Source organism: Sorex fumeus, unplaced genomic scaffold, assembly GCF_029834395.1.
Source record: "Sorex fumeus unplaced genomic scaffold, SorFum_2.1 ptg000122l, whole genome shotgun sequence".
NCBI lineage: Eukaryota > Metazoa > Chordata > Mammalia > Eulipotyphla > Soricidae > Sorex > Sorex fumeus.
The window spans coordinates 49,070,325-49,091,863 of NW_026606179.1; the positions used below are offsets into that span (position 1 = coordinate 49,070,325).

Consider the following 21,539-nt stretch of genomic DNA (forward strand, 5'->3'; position numbering starts at 1 on the left):
GTTCTTGGTGGGGGTTGTGGTTGGGAAGTGCTGGGGGCTCTCTTTCTGCTTGAATCCCACGACTCACACAAGTCATATGCTCTACCCCAAACTACATCTTCTGCCTCTACCTTATTTGGAAAGCAATGAGATTAGAACAGAATTAATCATTTGGTTCTGATACACTGATAAAATGAGATTTTTTGGCGGGGGTGGGGGGCATACACAGTGGTGTTTAGGGCTTCTTCTTGGCTCTGCACTCAGGGAATACTCATGGCAGGGCTGGGGGACCATATGGGGTGCCAGGGATCAAACCTGGGTCAGCAACATGAAAGGGAGGTGCCCTACCCACTGTACTATTGCTTCAACCCTGACAAAACGTTTATCTCTAATATTAATTTTTACTACTAATTTAGAAAACAATGACTTACACAGTTTGCAGTTTTATGTATTTGCCAGAATCTGCAATCATATCAGGAATTGTGCCTCGAACAGGTAAATTTCCTTGACCTTCTTTGGCCACAAATTCCTTTAAGGCACGAGCTAAAATCCAAAATGATGGAGTCTAAAATAAAAGCAATAATATTAAATGGCATTTGAATTTCCCTCAAGGGTTGAAAGAGTGTAAAATAAAAAATAAAGAGCATATTTTTTATTTCCTGCTGTTACCTGTTTGGTGATATTTATGCAGCGATCATCATTAAATATATCTTCAATACTGCTTGGGATCTAACAAAGGAAAAGAAAACATTTTCTTCAAACAAGAATTTGCCCAACTTTATTTTCACTGCTATTTCTCCTAAGTTCTTTAAATTCTCAAGTTAGTATAAAATGAAAATATCCGATCTGCATAGGCTTTTGGAGGTTTTGATGGGAAAGAGAAAACAAAAGAAAGTCCCCTCCTGTTCACTGGTCATTAGGATTAAGGATCAAGGTGAAGGAGCCAAAGTAAAACACGGCTTCATGAGAAGACACAAAATAGATTACAGACATTACTACCAAACTGGGTTTGTAGACCTTCATGCTTTTCCACCTAATCAAAACCTTGAAACCCAAACACCCTAGTGTGTGCTGAGACACCCACTGGCAAAAATTGGATAAAATGGTTTCTAGTGGGGGTGGGATGGGCGGGGTGGGACACATAAAATGGTGCTTAGGGGCTACTTCTGGCTCTGTGCCCGCAGGACCATCCACATAAGGTGCCTGGGATTGAACTGAGGTCAGCTACATACAAGGCAAGCACCTTCACTCTATACTATTTCTCTGTCCTCAAACTAAAAAAAATTGGGGGAATTGTTCTATACCCTGTGATACTCAAGAAACTATATGTGGTACTGAGGATCAAACTGGGGTTAGCCAAGTGTAAGAGAAGCACTTTGCCTCTTATACATCTCTCTCTCTCGACCCTCTAAATATTTTTAATGTAAGCAAGATAATTATACATTCTAAGAACATTACAAGGTTTAGGTCCCGAGGCCTTGATTCTACTATTCTATAGACAAAAGAAATTTCTTATTAGTTGGTCTCTGCATGGTTTTTTCCCTTGTTTGGTGGGAGGGACACAGACTTCACCCAGCAATGCTTTGGGCTGACTTCTAGCTTTGCACTAAGGAATCATTCCAGGTGGTGCTGGGGGACCATACGGGATACTGAGGATTCAACCTGGATTGGCATGCAAGGCAAGTGCCCTATCCACTTTACTATCTCTCTGGCACCTGGACTCTCTGCTTTTCCTCCCATTTTTTTTCTCCTCATAAGATCTTGAATGGTTTGGGGAGGAAGCAGGGAATACTCCCAGCAGTGCTCAGTGGTGCAAGGATCAATCCCAGGGTTCCCACATACAAAGCATGCACTCCAACCCTGTACGTCATTTCACCAGCACCAGAATGATTTTTACTTTTGGCAGCAGCAAGGGGTGGGGGTGGGGCAGAGAGGGGCACACATTCGGCAATACTTAGGGCTTACTCCTGGCTCTATGCTCAGGGAACATACCTGGAGTACCATATAAGGTGCTGGAAGTCAAATCTGGGTTGGCCGCACACAAGGCATGTGGCTTACCTGCCGAACTATCTCTCCGGTCCCCAGAATATTGTTTTAAGAAACATATATGACTAGTATACTCCCCTGCTCAAGTGCTTCACTGGTCTGCAAGGCCATTATGACCTGGATCTTTCTGCCTCTCCAAATTCGAGTTCCTCCCCCACAACTGTCCTCTGTTCACTTCACTCCAATCATACCAGTTTTCCTACTGATCCTTGAACAAATGCCATCATCCCTATTAAGACATAGAAAATTTTGTGGCCAGGATGTAACTCAGTGGAAGAGCACAATGCTTTGCATGTGTGAAACTCTGGGTTGGATCTGTGACATGCAAAATTAAACAAAAAAAAAAGTATTTTCATCACCCCAGAAAACTGATAAACAAGGTACATGCTTAGAAGTGCAAGTTAATCCCCTCATTGTTGCCCCCAAATTTATAATAATTGCTCAAGTACATTTCTAAATTGAAAGGCAACATTTTTAATTAAAGTGTAAGAAAATTATACAGAGGGTGGATGGGAAGGGTTGGGGGCCATATTCAGTGGTGCTCAGGGTTTACTTCTGGGTCTGCACTCAGCAATCACTCCTGGTGGGCTTGGAACCATGTGGAGTGCCAGGGATCAAACCCGGTCAGCTGCTTACAAAGCAAATGCCTTATCTGCTGTACAAGCACTCTAGCCCTATAAGAAAATTCTAACTTAACTGCCTGTGTTATTCTAATGTTCCCCAAAAATATCATTGACCAGACATTAACAACATCAAAAAAACCAAAAGTCATCTAAACTATGTTATCCTCCAAATAATTTTATTGGGGGAAGGGTAACACACCGAGCAGTGCTCTGAGTTCAGTGTTTGGGGAACCATGTGGTGCCAGGGACTGAACCCAGGTCTGCTGCATGCAAAGTCTGCTCTCAGTGCTTTGAGCTATCCCTCCAGTCACCAAATATACAGTAATATTAAAGGCATATTCCAGCGGCCAGGGATCTAGCTTGAAAGACTGGAGTGCATGCTTCGCATGTGAAGCAGCGACTGAGCCCATGACACTGCATGATGCCCTTAAGCACCTCCAGGTTTGAGCACCAAACCTTCAAGTCCTGACAGTCACATGGATCCCTGACCAAGCACCCTAAGCACTGTTTGGGTGATCCCACCCACCAAATATTTCCATTTTATTCAAATAACTAGTGTCAAAAAAAAATGAAAGGTGAGATTCAACTTTCATTAGTTTTATTTATTTTATTATTTTGTTTTGGTGCCACACCCTGTGGTGTTCAGGGATCACTTCTGGCAGGCTTGGGGGACCACATGTGATGCTGGGGATCAAACCCAGGATGGCCACATGCAAGGCAAGGACTTCACTGCCTATACCATTTCTCTGGCCCAAGATTCAGCTTTCAAAGCAAAATAATTTTAGATGAGCAAAATACCATGCATTATCAAATTCCTATCACCTAATTTTTACTGTTCAGAAATCATGTATTCTGAATAACTATTGATACTGTCACTATCCTCCCATTGTTCATTAATTTGCTCGAGCAGGCCCAGCAACGTCTCCTTCGACTTGTTGTTACTGTGTTTGGAATATCGAATACATCACGGGTAGCTTGCCAGGCTTTGCCCTGTGGCCAAGATACTCTCGGTAGCTTGCCGGACTCTCCGGCAGGGGCGGAGGAACTGAACTTGGGTCAGCCAGGTCGGCCGTATACAAGGCAAATGCCCTACCCGCTGTGCTATCGCTCCACCCATATACTGCTGTATTACTCTATATGTAGTATTCATATCCATTTTAACAAAGAAATACAGACTCTTATTAAAACAAAATTCAAGGGCTGGGCAATAGTACAGGAGTTAGGGCATGTGCCTAGCAAGGGCCCAATCTGAGTTTAATTCCTGGTGCCACATAGTCCTCGAGCACTACAGGGCAGAGTCCGGGAGGCCCCCAGAACTATCAGTGGTCGGCCCAACACTGCAGGACTGGTTGGCTGATAAATGCCAGTGGGACCCCAGGATGTCCTTAACAAGTTGCAAAATAATACATAAAAAGAGTAAAAGAATCCATCTGTATTCAAAATAATTTCTAACAGCTTCGGGAATATTGCCTTAATTTGCAAACCAACTGTCTCCCACAAGGACTTCAGAAAACCCTTTTCCTGTCCGACTCCCTCAGCAGTTCCTCAATACCTGAGTTGTATTCAATGCTGTGTTCACATTTTTAATCGCTTCTTCAAAATTCTCTTCATCTTCAGGAGTCCCATTTTCATTCTTTAGAATCCCTATCAAAATCAACACCAGTTAGCAAACAGCAGCTCCTTTTCCCCCACACCTCTTCCCCTCCGATGTTTATTTTTTGCTTGGTTTTTGGGCCAGAGCCACTGGTGCACACGGGCTACTCCCTAGAGAGGGTTAGTTACCCCCTAAATATTAAGGAAATAATAGTCAATTTTGAATGGAGGACCAAATACAATTAATTTTTTGTTTTGGGAGGTGTTTGCTTTTTGGGGGGCTACAACTTACTCCCAGCTCTGCATGCTGAAATCATTACTAGAGTTGGGGGAGGAAGGGGTGCCAGGGATCAAACCGGGGTCAGCTACGTGCAAGACAAATGCCCTACCACGCTGCGCTGGCCCCCTACTCTTTAGCTTGTTTTTAATCTTTGTAGAGGCCAGGGCTGCACAACACCCCATTCAGTCATGCTGAGGAACCGTGCAAACCCAGGACCTCACTACAGAGTCACATGCCCAGCCCTCAGTCACTCTGAAAACTATACAGTGTAGCTCCTTGCCCACCGAGGGAAAAAAAATCTAAAGGTCATGAAGGTATCATATGACAAAAGCTTTGTCTGAAATAAAATAAACATGAGCTTAAGCAATTTGCTTTTCAAACATTATACACAAAACACTTAATCACATCCTTCATTACCTTGTCTAATCATCTCTCTGAATTCTTCCTTTTCTTTATATGTTTTCGGTGTTCGTCCGTTTGTCTAAATTGATGCAAAAAAAATTGTAGTTATAAAAATTAAAAATTCAGAAATTCAGATCTAAAGTTCCCCCATCCTCCCAACCCCATGAGATCTCATCAGCAGATACAGACTTCACTGAAATCAGAGGCTGACTATGGGCCATTTTGCTGTGTTTAATCCCTACTGCCAGTTTCAGCACGAGGTTTATTCAAATTTTATTTAATTAACTAAAATATCAGCTTCAAAACAGAAACTCCTGAAAGTACACTGGAAAAGGGATACCTGTTCTATAACCACTTAAGGGAGACCATCAATGTCCTATTTCCCTCCCTTGTAATCCTTAATGAAAAATTGAGAATAACATGAATTTTTTAAAGGACATACCTCACTATACCACTGTGCTAAATATTTAGCTATGATCACAATCCATGGAGTATGGCTATGGTCCTAAAAATCAGAGAAAAATAAAAATGACAGTATTAGTTAACTTTTATTCATCTGTATACCATCTCATTTCAATAAATTGAATAATATTTGTTATTTACCAGTTTACATGGAATAACTAATGAGGAAAATGAATTTGGTTAATAAAAATTACTGTCAAATTTTTAGAGGCAACTGTCCAATTTAATTTTAATGTGGCAGGATATACTATGAGTGCTTCCATTTTATCATCAAGAAAATTTTTAAAAATTGTTGTCCCCAAATAAAAGCTTAAGTTTCTCGATTTCAGCTACCAACCCTTGAAAAAAAAATAAAACACATCCTCTCTGTGTTCTGACAGACCAGATACCTCCACTTTAATAAATACTAGGCCTGCCTGGCAGTGGCTTAGCAGAATACCATGGGCCTGGTGTGAGTGAAGTCCTGGGTTCGATCCCCTGCACCACACAACACACAAATTTATTAATATGTAGATAATAAAAATACAAGCTCTCCTTAAGTTACATGGTCTGCTAAAATTTCTACAGTGAAACGTGCTGTTGCCTTTTACATCTCAAACATCTGAAATAAATTTCATTCAAAAATGTATTTTAAGAGGAAACAATTTAAAAAACACCCAATTCAAATTCAAGTTACGTTTCAAAGTATTTTAGGTTGGAGAGATAGCTAATGGGCGGAACACATATGTGCCCAGAATGTGGGGAGCTCAGATTGAATCTTCAGCACCATATATGGCTCCCTGAATCTCACCAGGAGTAATTCACAAGCACAGAGCTGAGAGTAACACCTGGGCATAGCCAGATGTGGCCCAAAAATATAAAGGAAAAATTAAAAGTGCTTCGATTTGCTTAAGAAAAGTCTAAGAAGGAAGCTTCAGGATGTGTTAATGTTCTACTTCTTGACCTGCATGTTGATTATATGGATATGATTAGTTTATGATTTCTCCTATGCAATATTCTTTCATCACGGGGGGAAAAAGATTTATTTAAAATAAATAATGTTGAGAGACAGCAGAGGTCACCACCTTGTGGGGAGTGAGAGGGGGGTCTAAAAAAAAAGAGAGAAAAATAAAACATTGATTACAGAAATATGGATGCATACAGTATCTTCTCATGTATCATTTTTAAAACCTTAGGTTGAAAAAAAAAATGCTTTGGGGCTGGAGCAATAGCATAGAGGGTAGGGCGTTTGCCTTGCACGCGGTCAACCTGAGTTCGATCCCCGGAATCCCATATGTTCCCGCAAGTACCGCCAGGAGTAATTCCTGAGTGCACAGCCAGGAATAACCCCTGAGCATCGCTGGGTGTAACCCAAAAAGCAAAAAAAAAAAAAAAAAAAAAAAGCTTTAAGGAGCCAGGTCTGTGGTTCAGCCCTCCCTTGCATATGTGAGGCCTTGGATATAATTCCCCACATCATCCAAAGGAAAAGGGGGGAGGGGGGACTTTAAACCTATCTATAAAAAAAAAAGGTGTGCAGATTACTAACCTTTTTTTCCATCTGATCCAAATCATAAGACTGAAAATGTTCTCTCAATTCTGGAAATGGCTTATCTAGTCGCAGATCCTCTAACGCATTATCTGGGTGAGATTCTATTACTGTGAAACAAGAAATCCCAAAAGAGAAATTTACTTCTTTGGCAATACACATCACAGAAACAGAAAATCTGTAAGTTCAAAAATGGGAAAAGGGCCTACAGGGCTTTTTCACTATGGGGCTCATTAATGAGGCATAAACTGACAACATATATTTTACTAAATGCACAAATCTAAAGTGGACGATATATCTTTTTTAAGTCACCATGAAATTACAAAGTTATTCATGACTGGGTTCCAGGCATACAATTTTTTCAACACCGATAAATGGATTTTACTTTTAATCAAATTAGAGCCCAAAGTATTCTAGAGCAGAACTGTCACATTATTCTAACTAGAAAAGATGACACTTATGTATGCAGCTCAAACTTAGCAACCTGCCTTCCACCAGCTGTGGTCTTCAATCCATCCTCATGCCATCTGCCTAAACCTCTTCTTGAAACCTACTCATCCTTGACTTCTTGCTTTCCTGCCCGACATTAGTCACTTCCCACACATTCTAATGTTGCTTGGTACACAGCTCTCCACATGGGGGAGGACAGGAGAGCATGGCATTTCTTAACAGTGTTTCTAGAACACGGGGCCCAGTTTTGTCATTTTGTAGCTATGTGACCTTAGCCAGTAACTTAATCTCTGACTCAACAGTCTCATTTGTGAAAAGCATTTAATCTAATTTTTAAGACATTTCCAAAAGAAACTGGAAGCATCTGAAGTAATCACATAAAGACTGATATACAGCTCAAAATAACCTTCATTATTATCTATTCCCACTGCCCTAGATTTAAAGCATCTAACCTTAAGTCAGAGGCAAACACACTCCCTCGAAGACCACTAGGAATCTCCTAAGTGCAACCTCTGCCTGCCTTCTTTGCCTCTTCAAATTCATTATCTATCTACCTTCAGAGTAACAGCTCATTTAAAATTTCACCCTATCACTCTTCCACTTACATCTCTTTTTTTAGTGTATGTATGTGGAGATAAGGGGGAGGTGGGGGAAGGATGGGCACCCGGCGATGCTCAGAACTTATTCCTGGCTCTGTACTCAGGATTACTCCTGGCAAGTTTGGGGGACCATACGGGGTGTAGAAGATAGAACCTGGGTCAATTGTGTGCAAGGCAAGCACCCTAGAGTGCTATCACTTGAGCCCATTTATATCTCTCAATTGGCCCAACAGCACCAGCCATCAGCTTACCTTTCAAGGTGGACCCTATCTGCCCAAACAGATAACACAGTGACACCACCACTGCCAATGGCTATAACTGAGAGAGCAGAGTTCTGGGTCAGAATAATACAAGACGGACTGAAATGTTTACATTGATTTGAGGCCAGGGAGACACCTCACATACAGGGCTAGAGCACTTTGTACATGGCCTCAATTCAATTCCGAGACTATTGGTGGCCTTAGTAGCCCTCAGCACCACTGGACCGAGTCCCATCACACTGCCAGGCTCAAGCACTGATCTCTCCAGTCAGCTTGGTAAGTCACTCCACCCCCAAACTTTATGCAATTTAAGATTAAAATTTTCTAGGTAAAGTTCTAATATTATCTTTGATTAGCAAGCCTGTCTCTTGACTAACTCTGCTATCCTTCCGGTTGCATTATTTCCTTAGAACAGCAGCTAGGGAAATGCCTTGTGTGAAATGCCTTGCCCTGTACCTGATTTGGGGGAACCTCAGGTCTGCATGGAAAGAGGATGAAAGGTCAAAGGGGTTAATGTGGTGTGTCCTCTATGTGTTAAGTAGGATCTCCACTATAGCAAGCAGCTACATGAACCTATGTGGGTCTGGAGGCAAAAACAAATAAATACATGAATAAAAGAGGTGCCTGCATAGCTGATAGGTCTAATAAAATTAGCAAGTTGTATTTCTTGCTTTAGCTACACTGTAGCACTGCAGCACTGTCCTCCAGTTGTTCATAGATTTGCTCAAGGCACCAGTAACATCTCCATTGTGAGACTTGTTGTCAGTTTTTGGCATAAGGAATGTCACGGGGAGCTTGCCAGGCTTTGCCATGCAGGCGGGATATTCTCGATAGCTTGCCGGGCTCTCCAAGAGGGATGAAGGAATTGAACCAGGGTCGGCCACGTGCAAGGCGAACACCCTACCCGCTGTGCTATCCTAAATTAAAGCCTACTATTTCTGATTGCTATTCTGAACCCAAAGAGTTTTGTTACTATAAATTTACTTTGTAATTTAATTTTTACTTTTTTTGGGGATCACACCTGGCAATGCTCAGGAATTACTCCTCGCTCTGCATTCGAGAATTACTCCTGGTAGTGCTCAGGGGACCATATGGGATGCCAGGGATGAAATCTGGGGAGGCCACATGCAAAGCAAACACCCTACCTGCTGAAATTGCTCCAGCCCCTACTTTGTAATTCGAAATTCACTTTCTAAAGGTCCACACTTCCCAAACAGTACCGACATTTACCAGCAGTCAGCCCCAGAGTCACAACAATTTTACCTGGATGTTCCTTTATAATGATTCTCATATAACCAACTAGTCCATATGTCCTACAGATCAAAAGTGGAATCTGAGAGTTCCAGAGGACATCTGCTAAACGGAGCAATGTACTGTAAAAAAAAAAGTAGCATAAGATAAGAGCAGCGGCAGATGGATATATGCCAAGCCTGAAATAAAGACAAGTTGCTTATTAAATAATGCAAAGACAAGCCTGAAAAAAGCCTTAAAATAAAGCAAGCTGCATACTAAATAATGCAAATATATGTTACTGGATTTATATAAGCAGGACAAAAATATACTGAAATGCAAAAAACAAGGAGGGGGACCAGGAGATGGCTTAGTGGCTGAAGCACTTGCCTTGAAGCATGAGGTCATGAGTTCTAACCCTGGGACCATCTACATGTACTAGCACAATCCAACACCTCTACTGTCTGTGCTTCTCAGCACCACAGCCAGGAGTGTGTGCACAACACCTAATAGGGCGGGACATTCAGCAAACACAACTAAGAAGATGTGCAAGTACCACAGCCAAGGTGACCCCTCCCCGAAGGATGCAACACTACTGAAGAGGACGCCCCCCAGTTTGCAAGCACCCAAACTAAAAAAATTCAACCCCTGTGTGTGTATAACAATCCCATCCCCAATATCATAATAAGAGTATTAGACAAAGGAAGGTGGGGAACCACAAGGTTGTGTCCCAAGAAAGTATCTTTTGGATAGTGGGATATGAAGCCTCATCCTTTCTGGAAGGAAGAATGTTACCAAAAAGACCCTTCCTGGGTCAGGGATGCAGCACAAGTGCTGGAGCATATATGCAAGGCTTTTGCAAGGCCCTAAGTTCAAACCCCAGCATTGCTGGGACCCCTGCCCAGCACAGCTGTAAGGGATTTCCCTCACAAAAAAAAAAAGAAAAAGAAAAAAAATTTGTTAAAAATTTTAACAATAAAGAGAAAATATTTCTAAGACCCTGTACACACTTTCAGGTGCTCTCTATTATTCTAATCAGTTTAATTCTAGCCTTCACTAAAAGGCAATGTTCAATTTAATTACTCTAAGCATATACAAAAAAGCTTCAGGTCTCAAAAAGAAGTTGTCTATTTTTCTCTTCTCTATCTTCTGTTTTTAAACATTGTATCAATGGTTTATTATCAGTTGAGGCTTATTTATATAAGGAATATCAAAATAAACTATTTTTTGGTCTCGTTGCCTTTTTTTAAAAAAATCTTTTTATGCAGGCACTGTGATTCACAAAAACATTCAGAGTTGAGTTTCAGACAGTGTTCCAGCACCAGAGCCACCATCAGTGCCAATTTCTCTCCACCTTTGTCCCCAGGTTCCTTCCTGCACCATTTCTCTATCTTCTTAATGCTGGAGGTAAACAGCTTCCATTGAAAGGTTTCTATAGAGGTGAGCAATTTAAAAACCACAGACTCGGTAGAGAAAATAAACCTATGCAAATCTAGTAAGAAACTAAAATAACATACTGACATCAAAACTTACCTCTCTGGAAGCTGAGTTGCAATCACAATGGTAAATCTACAGAAAAATGAAGGGTCGTTGTCTAGAATGTTTTCTGGATTCTAAACAGAAGGGGGAAAAATTAAAAAAAACTTTACAATCAGATCAGATACATTAGAACAGGTAAGCGATTCGAGAAAAATTAGGCATCATGCTAGATTCCAATGTTAAAGCAGTTCAAGTTTCAACTAAACATAATCAAAAATTCCAATTCCTAGGGTTGTGAGCTATTATAACGATTGCATTTCTGTACAGAAATAATTACGCATACACATGGGTACCTGTTCCACACAACTTCCAGAGACGTCAGTATTTAATTCTTGTAATAATTCCATGGCAGCTTGAGCTCGGTTCTTTATGAAAACAAACCATTTGACTTGAATTAGAAAAAAATTTTGTTAAAATATCACCCATCCACTTTCAGGCCAGGCAAACACATTGTAAAACTCCCAATCTCACATGTAGGCCTGACAATTCTGCCCTTCACAGCGAACAAAATGGGATTCAAACAGAAGATTACTTCCAATAGCTAATTATTCCCAGTTCCCCAATGCTGACATTATTAGCACTTTTCTGAGCGGGCAAAATATCAGAACACCCAGGGTGGCAGATAGGGATGTCCCGGAGCAAATTCTGACCTACTCTAAAATCCCAAGGTCAGTCGTAGGGGGATGGGAGGGAAACTGGGGACATGAGTAAAGGAAAATGAACCCTGGTGAAGGGATTGGTGTTGGAACATTGCATGCCTGAAACTCAATTACAAATAATTTTGTAATTCATACAACTCAAATTTTAAAAAAGAAGTCAATCATAAAGCAATAGTCACTGTCATTCAGAATACTGTATTAAGTTAATAAAGCTTTGTGTAAGTTTTAATATAAAAGCAAAAATAAAGGTTATTCTGGCTAACTAAAAATTTTAATAACAAGAATAATTCAAACTCTGAACATGAACATCACCCAACATTTAGCTTTACTATAGAATACAATGTAAACGAACAAACAGATAAAGATTTACAACATTAGGAAGAAGGAGCTAATTCTCAAAACACTTTATAAGAAATGTTAAGTGTTACAGGATTTTTTTTTCTTTTGGAACTATACCCAGCAATGCTCAGAGGTTACTCCTGGTTCTGCACTCAGGAATCACTCCCAGCAGCGCTCAGGAGACCATATAGGATGCCACTATCGGACTGTGATTGGCCATGTGCAATGCAAGCGCCCTACTGGCTGGTCTATCTCTCCAGCCCCAATATTAGCTATTTTAAAGTCAAAGCTTTTGAACTGAAAGGGAGCTCAAAGAACTGAGTGCAGGCTTTGAATGCAAGAGCCCCATGTTAGATATCTGAGCACTACGCTGAGAGTAAACCCCAAGCAATGCTGGATGTGGCTCTCAAAGCAAAAATTTTACTTAAAAGAAATAATAAAGTCAAAGTTTTTCAAGCACTCAAAACAGAGTGACATCACTGTTGCTCAAAATCCTACTATGTTCTACAATCACTTACCTTGCCAATACTGCTTCTTTGAAGAAAAAAACTAAAATAGAACAAAAGAAAAAGAAAGTATTTCTTTAACTATGAAGGAAAAACCACTTATATCAGATACATTTCACTCACAACATAAAATAAACTATATATGATTCTAGATTGTAAGAGACTTCTTTGGAAAAAGAAAGTTAGGTGAAACTTGTAATCAAGGAGGCTAATATCTTCTAAAGAATATACCACGGACTTATTTCCTAGCCTGGCAAGCTACCCGTGATGTATTCGATATGCCAAACACAGTAACAACAAAGTCTCAATGGAGATGTTACTAGGCCTGCTCGAGCAAATCAATGAACAACGGGAGGACAGTGACAGTGACAGCTCCAAAAGAAAAGAATTTGGGAAAGGTGGAGCCAGAGAGATAGTACAGCGGGTAAGGCACCTGACCTGCACACAAACTAGTTTTATCCCCGGGATCCCATATGGGATGTACCACCTGAGTACCTGAGTACCATCCAGAGTACCACCCTGATTGCAGAGCCCAGAGTAATCCCTGAGCAAGACTGGGTGTGCCCCTGCCACCCCCCCCCCCCCCACACACAAACACACAAAAAGAAAAAGAGTGTGGGAAAGGGCTAGGTATATGGCCCAAGTGATGCCAGAGTGGCCCTGCTAGTACCTGGGTGACCTATTCACCCCCAACCCTTCAGCCCCTAAATGCTGGCAGCGATTGCTACACCAGTAACCCACACCCCCCCCCCAAAAAAGGGAAATATCATGTTCTATTTTTCTGTAAGAAATTTCTATTATTCATGCATTCCTTGGCAACAGACATGTTCTGAGAAATATAATGCTGCCACTGTGGCGATGTTGGAGTGTACCTAGACAGTATCTACTAGGTAGGCACTGAGACTGCAGCTCTGGAGCCCATGACAAACATGTGACCTGATGACGAAAACGGGATGTGGCATGTGACAGCACATATAACACAGAGTAGGAGCCAGAGCCGTAGTACAGCAGGGAGTGCACTTGCCTTGCACATGACTGGCCCAGGTTCAATCCCCGGCATCCCATACCATCCCCCAAGCACTGCCAGAAGTAATTCCTGAGTGCAGAGCCAAGAGTAACTCCTGAGCATCATCAGGTATGGCAAGAAACAAACAAACAGAAAAACCACACAATAAGCTTTATACTAAGAAATGCTTAGCTTTATCTGATTCGTGTCCTGAACTCACTGGACACTGGAGTCCATCTGCTCTATGAAGCTACTAATAGAACCTCTATTAAGAGTCATCCCCAGCCCCGAGGGCCAGAGTTCAGCAAAACACACTTGGGAAATGCTAGGCTGAACTGTTTGTTCTTTGCAGGTAATTACTAACTGATTTATTCAGGCTTCTTCCAGCATATTATATACCTTCATGTTCTCAGGTGTCTGACCAGAAAAATCAGTGGTTTAAGGTTTTTTTGGCTTTTGAGCTACATCTAGCTGTGCTTCGGCTATTCCCAACTCAGTGCCTGGAGAACATGCAGTTCCAGGAATCAAACCTGGGGCTCCTGCATGAGGTGCATGTACTCCAGCACACTGAACTATGTCCGTGGTCCTGGATCAGAGTTGGTTTTATAGCAGACATTCTTATCACACCCTGCCCCCAACCACGAAGTAAGCAACAATAACAAGGCTTTATAGATACCAATTAAAGAGCTGTTAAAGAAAGCAGAAATGTATATACCACTCAAAGAAAAAGGATCTAAAGGATATTATTGCTCAACATGAACTAAAGTGATTTTCCTTGTATTCACCCATTGTTTACTGACAAATACTAAACACCCTAACTCCAAGTTCCTAAGAAAACACTTGAAATCCAGATATGGGCATGCTTTATAAGTCTAAATATGATCATATTTAAAGAATGATATATAGATCTGTTAGGCTGGATTTTGGTTTTAAGGCCACATCCAGGAATGCTCAGGGTCTTCTCTCTCTCATAGGAGAGAGAGGAGCTAGAGATATGTTGGGTAGGACGTTTCCCTTGCACATAGCTGACCTTGGTTTGGTCCCTGGCACCCCATATGGTCCCCTGAGCCTACCAGGGGGATTCTTAAGTACAAAGCAAGAAGCCCTGAGCACTACTAGCCCAAAAAGAAAAAGGGATTATCCTCAGCCATGCTTGGGTAGTCCATCTTTAGGAAAGCATTTTTTGTTTGTTTTTGGACAAGGCAAGGCAAACATCCTACTGGCCCCAACGATGCACTTTTAGAGACAACAGGTAGAGATGGCTACTCCTGGACCAGGCTAGGAAGACATCACAAATAACCAAGCTCCACCACAGTGAACACAGAGCCAGGAATAAGACCTGACCACCATCGGGTATAGCCTAAGCCTCCTCCCCTTCAAAATAAAAATGGTGCACAAATAAAAGTAGTTTTTTATTACTGATTCTGTGGGAGAATGGTAAGGCCAGGGACTGAATCCACGTCCTAATATATGTGAGGCAGAGTTCAGAGCACATCTCTTGTTTTTCTTCTCTTTCCTTTTTGGGCTATACCTCACAGCGAACAGGGACTATTTATAGCTGGGTGCCAGGGAGTCTCCTGGTGATGCTCAGAAGTCCTTGAGCAGTACAAGGTATCCAACCCGGACTCCTGCATGTACTGCATGCTCTACTCTTGTGAGCAAAAATAAAATTATTGTCAAGTGCAGACTTAAATCTGGTAAACAATGCATGCAAAGTATCCATATTTCACAAATTAATAACAGTATTTCACAAATTACTAACATTATAATAATATTAATTAGCATTAATAACAAAATAGCACAGCAGGTAGGGCATTTGCCTTGCAAGAGGTCAACATGGCCGACCAGAGTTCGATACCTCCGCTCCTCTCGGAGAGCCTGGCAAGCTACCGAGAGTATCTTGCCGGCACTGCAAAGTCTGGCAAGCTACCCGTGAGGTATTCGATATGCCAAACACAGTAACAATTGTCACAATGGAGATGTTACTGGGCCCGCTCGAGCAAATCAATGAACAACGGGAGCACAGTGACAGTGACTATGTATCACTATCAGCAATAAAGAAAGTAATAATGGCCTATTTGCCAGACACTCTGCTAGCACTTTACCTACATTAATTCACTTCATTCTCACTAAAATCCTAACTTGGGAATTACTTCCAGCTGACTGTCAAGTCACTGATTAAGGAGGTAACACTGGGATTTAGATCACAGCCTCTTCGACTGTGTACTACCTTCCCTAAACATGCATTTATTTGAAAAAACAAGAACCTACTTATTTCCAGCATCTTCTCCGCTGACCTGATTTCCATCAATAATTGTGAATGAACCAATACCTAGGAGACAAAAAGTGCCAGTCAAGAATATGTATCTCTACTTCAAATTTTTAAAGAAGTAAATTCAGAGGTATAAAAACCCACAAAACTACATTACCGGGTAATACTAAGTTCTTAAGAATTTCCGTTCCTGTAGCTGTTGCATTTATTAGGCAAACATGAGCAGATTCTAAAGCCTCCTGCCCGTGATCACCCCACAACCTGCAAAACAAGACATAAATCAAACACTCAAAAAAAAATGAACTCTTCCTTATTTGAATGGTGATCTATAATTTTTATTGGGGAAGTGTGTGTGGGAGGAGGAAATTGGGAAACACCTGGCAGTGCTCAGGGGACCATATGAGGTGCTGGGGATTTGAACCGGGTTAGCTTCACGCAAGGCAAGCACCTTAACTCCTTTACTATCTCTCAGTTCAAACCTTTGATCTTTAAGGTGTTATTCAAGAGGCAGGAGAGGCTCAAAGGGCTGAGCACATGCTTTGCATGAACGAGGCCTGAGTCCAATTCCCAGATCCATGTAGTCCCAAGAGCACCACAGGCAACAAGCCCAAGCAGAGTTGAGAGTAACCCCCTACAACAAAAGTTTTTCTTTTACATATAAAAATGGCAAATGTGAAACAGAACTGCAGGAAGAGTGAATGGAGATTCCATAGCTGAGATTCCATAGCTCATACGAGTGGATGCCTTACATGGCTAGAGGGAGGTCAAATCATTACTAGGAGTTCGGTCAACCATATCCTTGTCCATTATTCTTTCCAAGTTAGAAAGTTACAACTAGAAAGTTTTCGGATACACTCATTAAAGAAGTGCCCTGGATTGGAAACCTATCCTGTTCTCTGCCTCGTTTTTCCTTAAGTTACACTTATCCAGCATATCTAAGACCATGATTTTGGATTTATCAATGTGATAGTTCCAAAACTAAGCAAAAACTTTTCTATAAAAATGAAATTACTATTATTTGAGAAACCTCATATCAACTTCTACAGGAGTGCACTAAACCCCCAATGAGGGGGCTGGAGAGACAATTCTAGCAGGTAGGGCATTTGCTTGCATATGGCTGACACGGGTTCTGGTATTGGAAGTACCAATTCCTGATACTCCATATGGTCCCCTAATCCTTGTCAGGAGTGATTCCTGAGTGCAGAGCCAGGAGTAAGCTCTGAATACCAAGGGGTGTGGCTCAAAAACAAAAACACCAAAATACCCAATGAACATTCTGATAGCATGATTAATACATGCAACAAACACAAGGATGGAATAACAACTGCTATAACCCTGGCACCCAGGCCAACTGAGCTACCTTTTTTTTTTTCTTTTTGGGGTCATATCTGGTGATGTTGAAGGTGATGTTACTCCTAGCTCTGTACTCAGGAATTACACCTGGTGGTGCTCGGTGGACTTTGTAGGATGCCGGGGATCGAACCCAAGTCTGCATGCAAGGCAAATGCACTCACTACCCACAGTACCATCACTCTGGCCCCCCAACCTGGCTACTTTCATCCAGAAAACTTACAAACTAATTTCTTCTCTTGTCAGTATCAGAAGTGTAGGAGCACCAAAATCAGAAAACCATATCCACCACAACTTGGGTGACAAACCTTAATGTGTCTTCCCCATCACGTGATGTACTACACACCCCTCATCTCTCACACCTTCCTTCCACCTCCCACCAGTGCCAAGGTTTAAAACAAGGGTCAGAGTGACAGGAGAGCAGGTAGGGCGTTTGCCTTGCAAGCGGCCAACCTGGTTCGATCCCCCGCATCCTATACAGTTCCCTGAGCACAACCAGGAGTGATTCCTGAGCAGAGCCAGGAGTAACTCCTGAGCATTTCTGAGTGTGGCCTAAAAAACAGTAATAACAACAACAAAAACCCCACAAAAAAACAAACAAACAAACCAAGGGCCTTACGCATGCAAGGCAAGTGCTCACCTGCACTTCCTGTCACCTGGTCTAAAGCAGATTTCCCTCCCTCTTACTGTAGCTGGTATGTGGTCCCATCACAACTCTAACTGCCTCACCAAGCTTTTTATTTGCTAACCATCCTTTCCTCTACCCCACTCTCATCTCCACTCAGGTCCCTATTACTCCCATCTTCACCGGAGCCCCGTTGCCTGGCTGAGGGCAAGTGGTCACAGAATAGCTTGTAAACTTCATGGAAGATCCAGCCGAATTAGAAACATCTGATCTTTCTATAAAAGTCAGGCTCACATAACAAGGCACCAGGCCAATCTGGTCGATGGGTGCTTGGGCAGTCAGAGAGTGAGCCTTGGAGAACACTGGAGCATCTCTAGGGAACAGGGTTCAAGAAAGGGGTCCGATACAATTCAATCCTCCACTCTCCTGCTGACCAATGGAGAGTGGGGCCTTGTTACCTGTTAGCTGCACCGCTTTGCTTCTGTTCCCTTGTGACACGCAAAACCAATGATCAACTTCTTTGTTAAAGATAACATTTGGAGGGGGCTAGAGTGATAGTACAGCGGGTAGGGTGTTTGCCTTGCACGTGGCCGACCCGGGTTTGATTCCCAGTATCTCATATAGTCCCCCGAGCACCACCAGGAGTAATTCCTGAGTGCAAAGCCAGGAGTAACCCCTGTGCATCGCCGGGTGTGACCCAAAAACCGAAAAAAAAAAAAAAGATAGCATTTGGAGCAGGCGAGTTAAGAGAGCTGAAGCACATGCTTAGCAACCAGTGGGCCCAAGTTCAACCCCCCGCCCCTCAGCTCTATACAATCACCCCCAAACACCTCCAAATGCAATTTCAAGCAAAGTGCTGGAAGCAGCCTCTAAGCAATGCCTAGATGTGATCCCAAAATCAAACAAAGAGATCAAGTATGGGGGCAAAAGAAGTAACAGTGGCAAGAGTGCAAACTCTGCATGAATGAGGCCTTGGGTTTGGTCCTTGGGAACCAAACCAATACAAAATAACAAAGCTAAAAACTGCAAAGTTAAATGCCTAAACAATTTGGCTCAGCAGAAACTCTTTTGTCAAGGCAGTGTTAAGGAATGGTAGAGTCAAGTATTCAAACCATAGTCAACAGCACTGAAACCAAGACACCCAAACTTTAACAGTCAAACTTAGAAAGGTGCCTGACAAGAAGGCAGGCTGAAGACGGGGAGAGTATGGGAGGGAACCTGGGAACACTGGTGGAGGGAAGCCACTGGAGGTGGGTATTGCAATATTGTACAATAAACTCAACAATGAATCACTTTGTAAATTATGGTGCTTTGATTCAAAAAACAATTTCTTTAAAACTTTTCTTTGGTCACAGATATTCAATGATATATCTTGATATATATTCTGAAATATCTTTTCTCAGCTTTATCATATATTCAAAAGACAAAGAGCACCAAGAATTTACAAAAGAATATAGCAGGTTCTGGGGGCCTCTCGTACCTCGCTTTTCGCTCAGAAGCTTGGGCACTTGAGAAGAAATGATTAAAGTACTCATTCTGAAAAACCCAGAGGGCCGAAATTATAGCCTGGCTCACGTGGAGGGGAAAATCACTCAGAAGTTATGGTCTAACATTTCCCAAGACTCAGTATACCCATCTAGACAACAGAGAGAATGTCTCATCAGCAGGAGGCAGCAGCTGCCCACCTTGCAGCCTACCCACAACATACCCTGACCCCCTTCCTGGCTTGAGTAAAGAGGACCCAGAAAACCGGGACAGGGGCAATTTTTTTTTTTTTTACTTCCACTGCACAGAGGTTAGGGCCTTTGCTTTGCACAAAGCCCATCAGAGTCCCATCCCTGGCATCCCCGTATAGTCCCCTGGGCCCTTCAAGAAAAATTCCTGAGTGCAGATCCAGAAGAAAACCCTGAGCACCGCCAGGAGTGGTCCCCAAACAAAAAAAAAAAAAAAAAGGAAAAACGAAGAAAACTAAGGAATGAGAAGGAGGAGGAGGAAGAGGAGGAGGAGGAAAGGCCAGGAACAGAAAGCAGCCAAGACCCTGCTTGAGATGAGCTGTCCAGGGCCCGTGGCACTTGGGGCCACACAGGGTCACACTCGCCAAAGGGGCTCCTGAGCGCCGGATCGGCGAACCGTCCACACACACACCCCGAGATGCTGCATGTGCGTGGAGGGGTCGGGGGTGGGAAACGTCCGATTTCCAAGACAGCGCGACAAAAAAAAAAAAAAAAAAGGCGAACTATCCGGGGTAAGTTTTTCTTTTAGGTGCGGAAACGGTAACTGCATCTGTTGGGTTGAATTTCTTGAAACTGGCCTCCCCTCCGCTCCCCTCAGATTTGCTTGGCGTGGCCCGGAGGCGCGCCCGGGGCACGGAGGCGGCCCCAGTCGCTGGGGCTGTGCTCGGACGGCGCCGGCCGATACCTGACGCTCGGAGGGCCGGGCCGGGCAGCCCAGGTCCACGCCCCGCATTCTGCCAAGCCCCCAGCTCGGCGAGGCGGGGCCGTAGCGCCCCCGGGACTCGCCGCGTGGCGGCCGGGGAGCGGGGTACGAGGAGTGGCGCGGAGTCCCGGCCTCGCGGCGCTCCGAACGCAGCTCCCGGAGCCCCGGATGGCACGGCTCGGCCCGAGGCCCCGGGAGAGGCCCAGCCGCGCCGCCCGCTCTCTCACGCCCGGCCCGGACGCCGCGGGGGCCCGGCTGGCCGCCCGCCCGGCCCAGTGAGCCCCGGCTCACCTCAGCTGCCGGTCGTACTTCTGCTCTTTGAGCAGCTTCCCCGGCTGCGCCATGGTCGCGCCCGCCGCGCAGAGAACCGGCAAGTCGCCGCCGAGCGCCGCCACCGCCGCTGCCGCCGCCGCCGCTTCCAGAGCGCAGGCGCACTGCGCGCTCCGGGGCCCCCGCGGCGGCTCCCCGCGCGCCGCCGGTAGGGGGCGCCTCACGGCACTGCGCACGCGTGGCCGGGATGACCCGGCATTCCCGCAGACCGAATTGGGGTTGTCTTTCCTGGGGTTGGAGCCTATTAATCCTGCTAGCCGTGGCTGTTTGCGTGCACTCGGTAGGTGACTTTGTCCGTGCAGAGGGGACTTCGGCTCTGGGAGCAGCGAGTTTTGAATCTTGACCCTATACTGCTTGTGAAATCTGCCCTAGGTCTTTTGGAATCCTCAGCTTGTTCACCTGTGCAATGGGTTCATTCGGTTCTCCATCACTGGGTTCGTTTGCTTTGAATAAATGTTTGTGGGGCCGGAGCCATAGTACAGAGAACAGGGCGCTTGCCTTGCACGCAGCCGACCCAGGTTCAATTCCCCACACTACATATGGTCTCCTGAGCCCATGAGCCCAGGGGTTATCCCCGAGCACAGAGCCAGGAGTAAGCTCTGAGTATCACCAAAAAATAAATAAACAATAAAATACACAGAGTCAGATTTTCCAGAGGATTTGTACAGGTCGTAACTTACATTTCTACGTCATACTGTGCCCTGTTTCTTCCATCCCCATAGAATCAGTCCACACCAAGTCTCTCTTTCTCTCTCTCTCTCTCTCTCGTTTTTGTATTTTGGGCCACACCCATAGGTGCTCAGGGCTTACTCCTGGCGCTGTGCTCAGGGATCACACTCCTGGAGCTGTGCTCTTGGTGGTGTTCAAGGGACCATATGATGCCAGGGATTAAACCAGCGTCAGCTGCATGCAAAGCAAATGCCCTCCTCACTGTACTATCACTTCCGTCCCCCAACCAAGGGTCCCTTCTGAACCAGAAAGCTCCCGCTGGCAGAGGCAGAAGCAGAGGACCCTCTGCTGTGAAGTTG

General features: G+C 43.7%; 1 protein-coding gene across 1 annotated transcript in view; it reads right to left on the reverse strand.

Moving 5' to 3' along the window:
* Window positions 1-20,616, reverse strand: part of NAE1 (NEDD8 activating enzyme E1 subunit 1) — a 33,706-nt gene extending 13,090 nt beyond the window's left edge. Inside the window, exons 1-13 of the mRNA XM_056136042.1 lie at window positions 20,473-20,616; window positions 15,928-16,031; window positions 15,770-15,830; window positions 12,505-12,535; window positions 11,282-11,353; window positions 10,983-11,062; window positions 9,483-9,592; window positions 6,911-7,020; window positions 5,366-5,428; window positions 4,939-5,002; window positions 4,201-4,292; window positions 649-708; window positions 411-544 (exon numbers count right to left, since the gene is read on the reverse strand). Of these exons, the coding sequence (XP_055992017.1) occupies window positions 411-544; window positions 649-708; window positions 4,201-4,292; window positions 4,939-5,002; window positions 5,366-5,428; window positions 6,911-7,020; window positions 9,483-9,592; window positions 10,983-11,062; window positions 11,282-11,353; window positions 12,505-12,535; window positions 15,770-15,830; window positions 15,928-16,031; window positions 20,473-20,525 (1,034 nt within the window). The 5' untranslated portion in view covers window positions 20,526-20,616. The remainder of the gene's footprint in view (window positions 1-410; window positions 545-648; window positions 709-4,200; window positions 4,293-4,938; window positions 5,003-5,365; window positions 5,429-6,910; window positions 7,021-9,482; window positions 9,593-10,982; window positions 11,063-11,281; window positions 11,354-12,504; window positions 12,536-15,769; window positions 15,831-15,927; window positions 16,032-20,472) is intronic.
* Window positions 20,617-21,539: the final 923 nt, after the last annotated feature.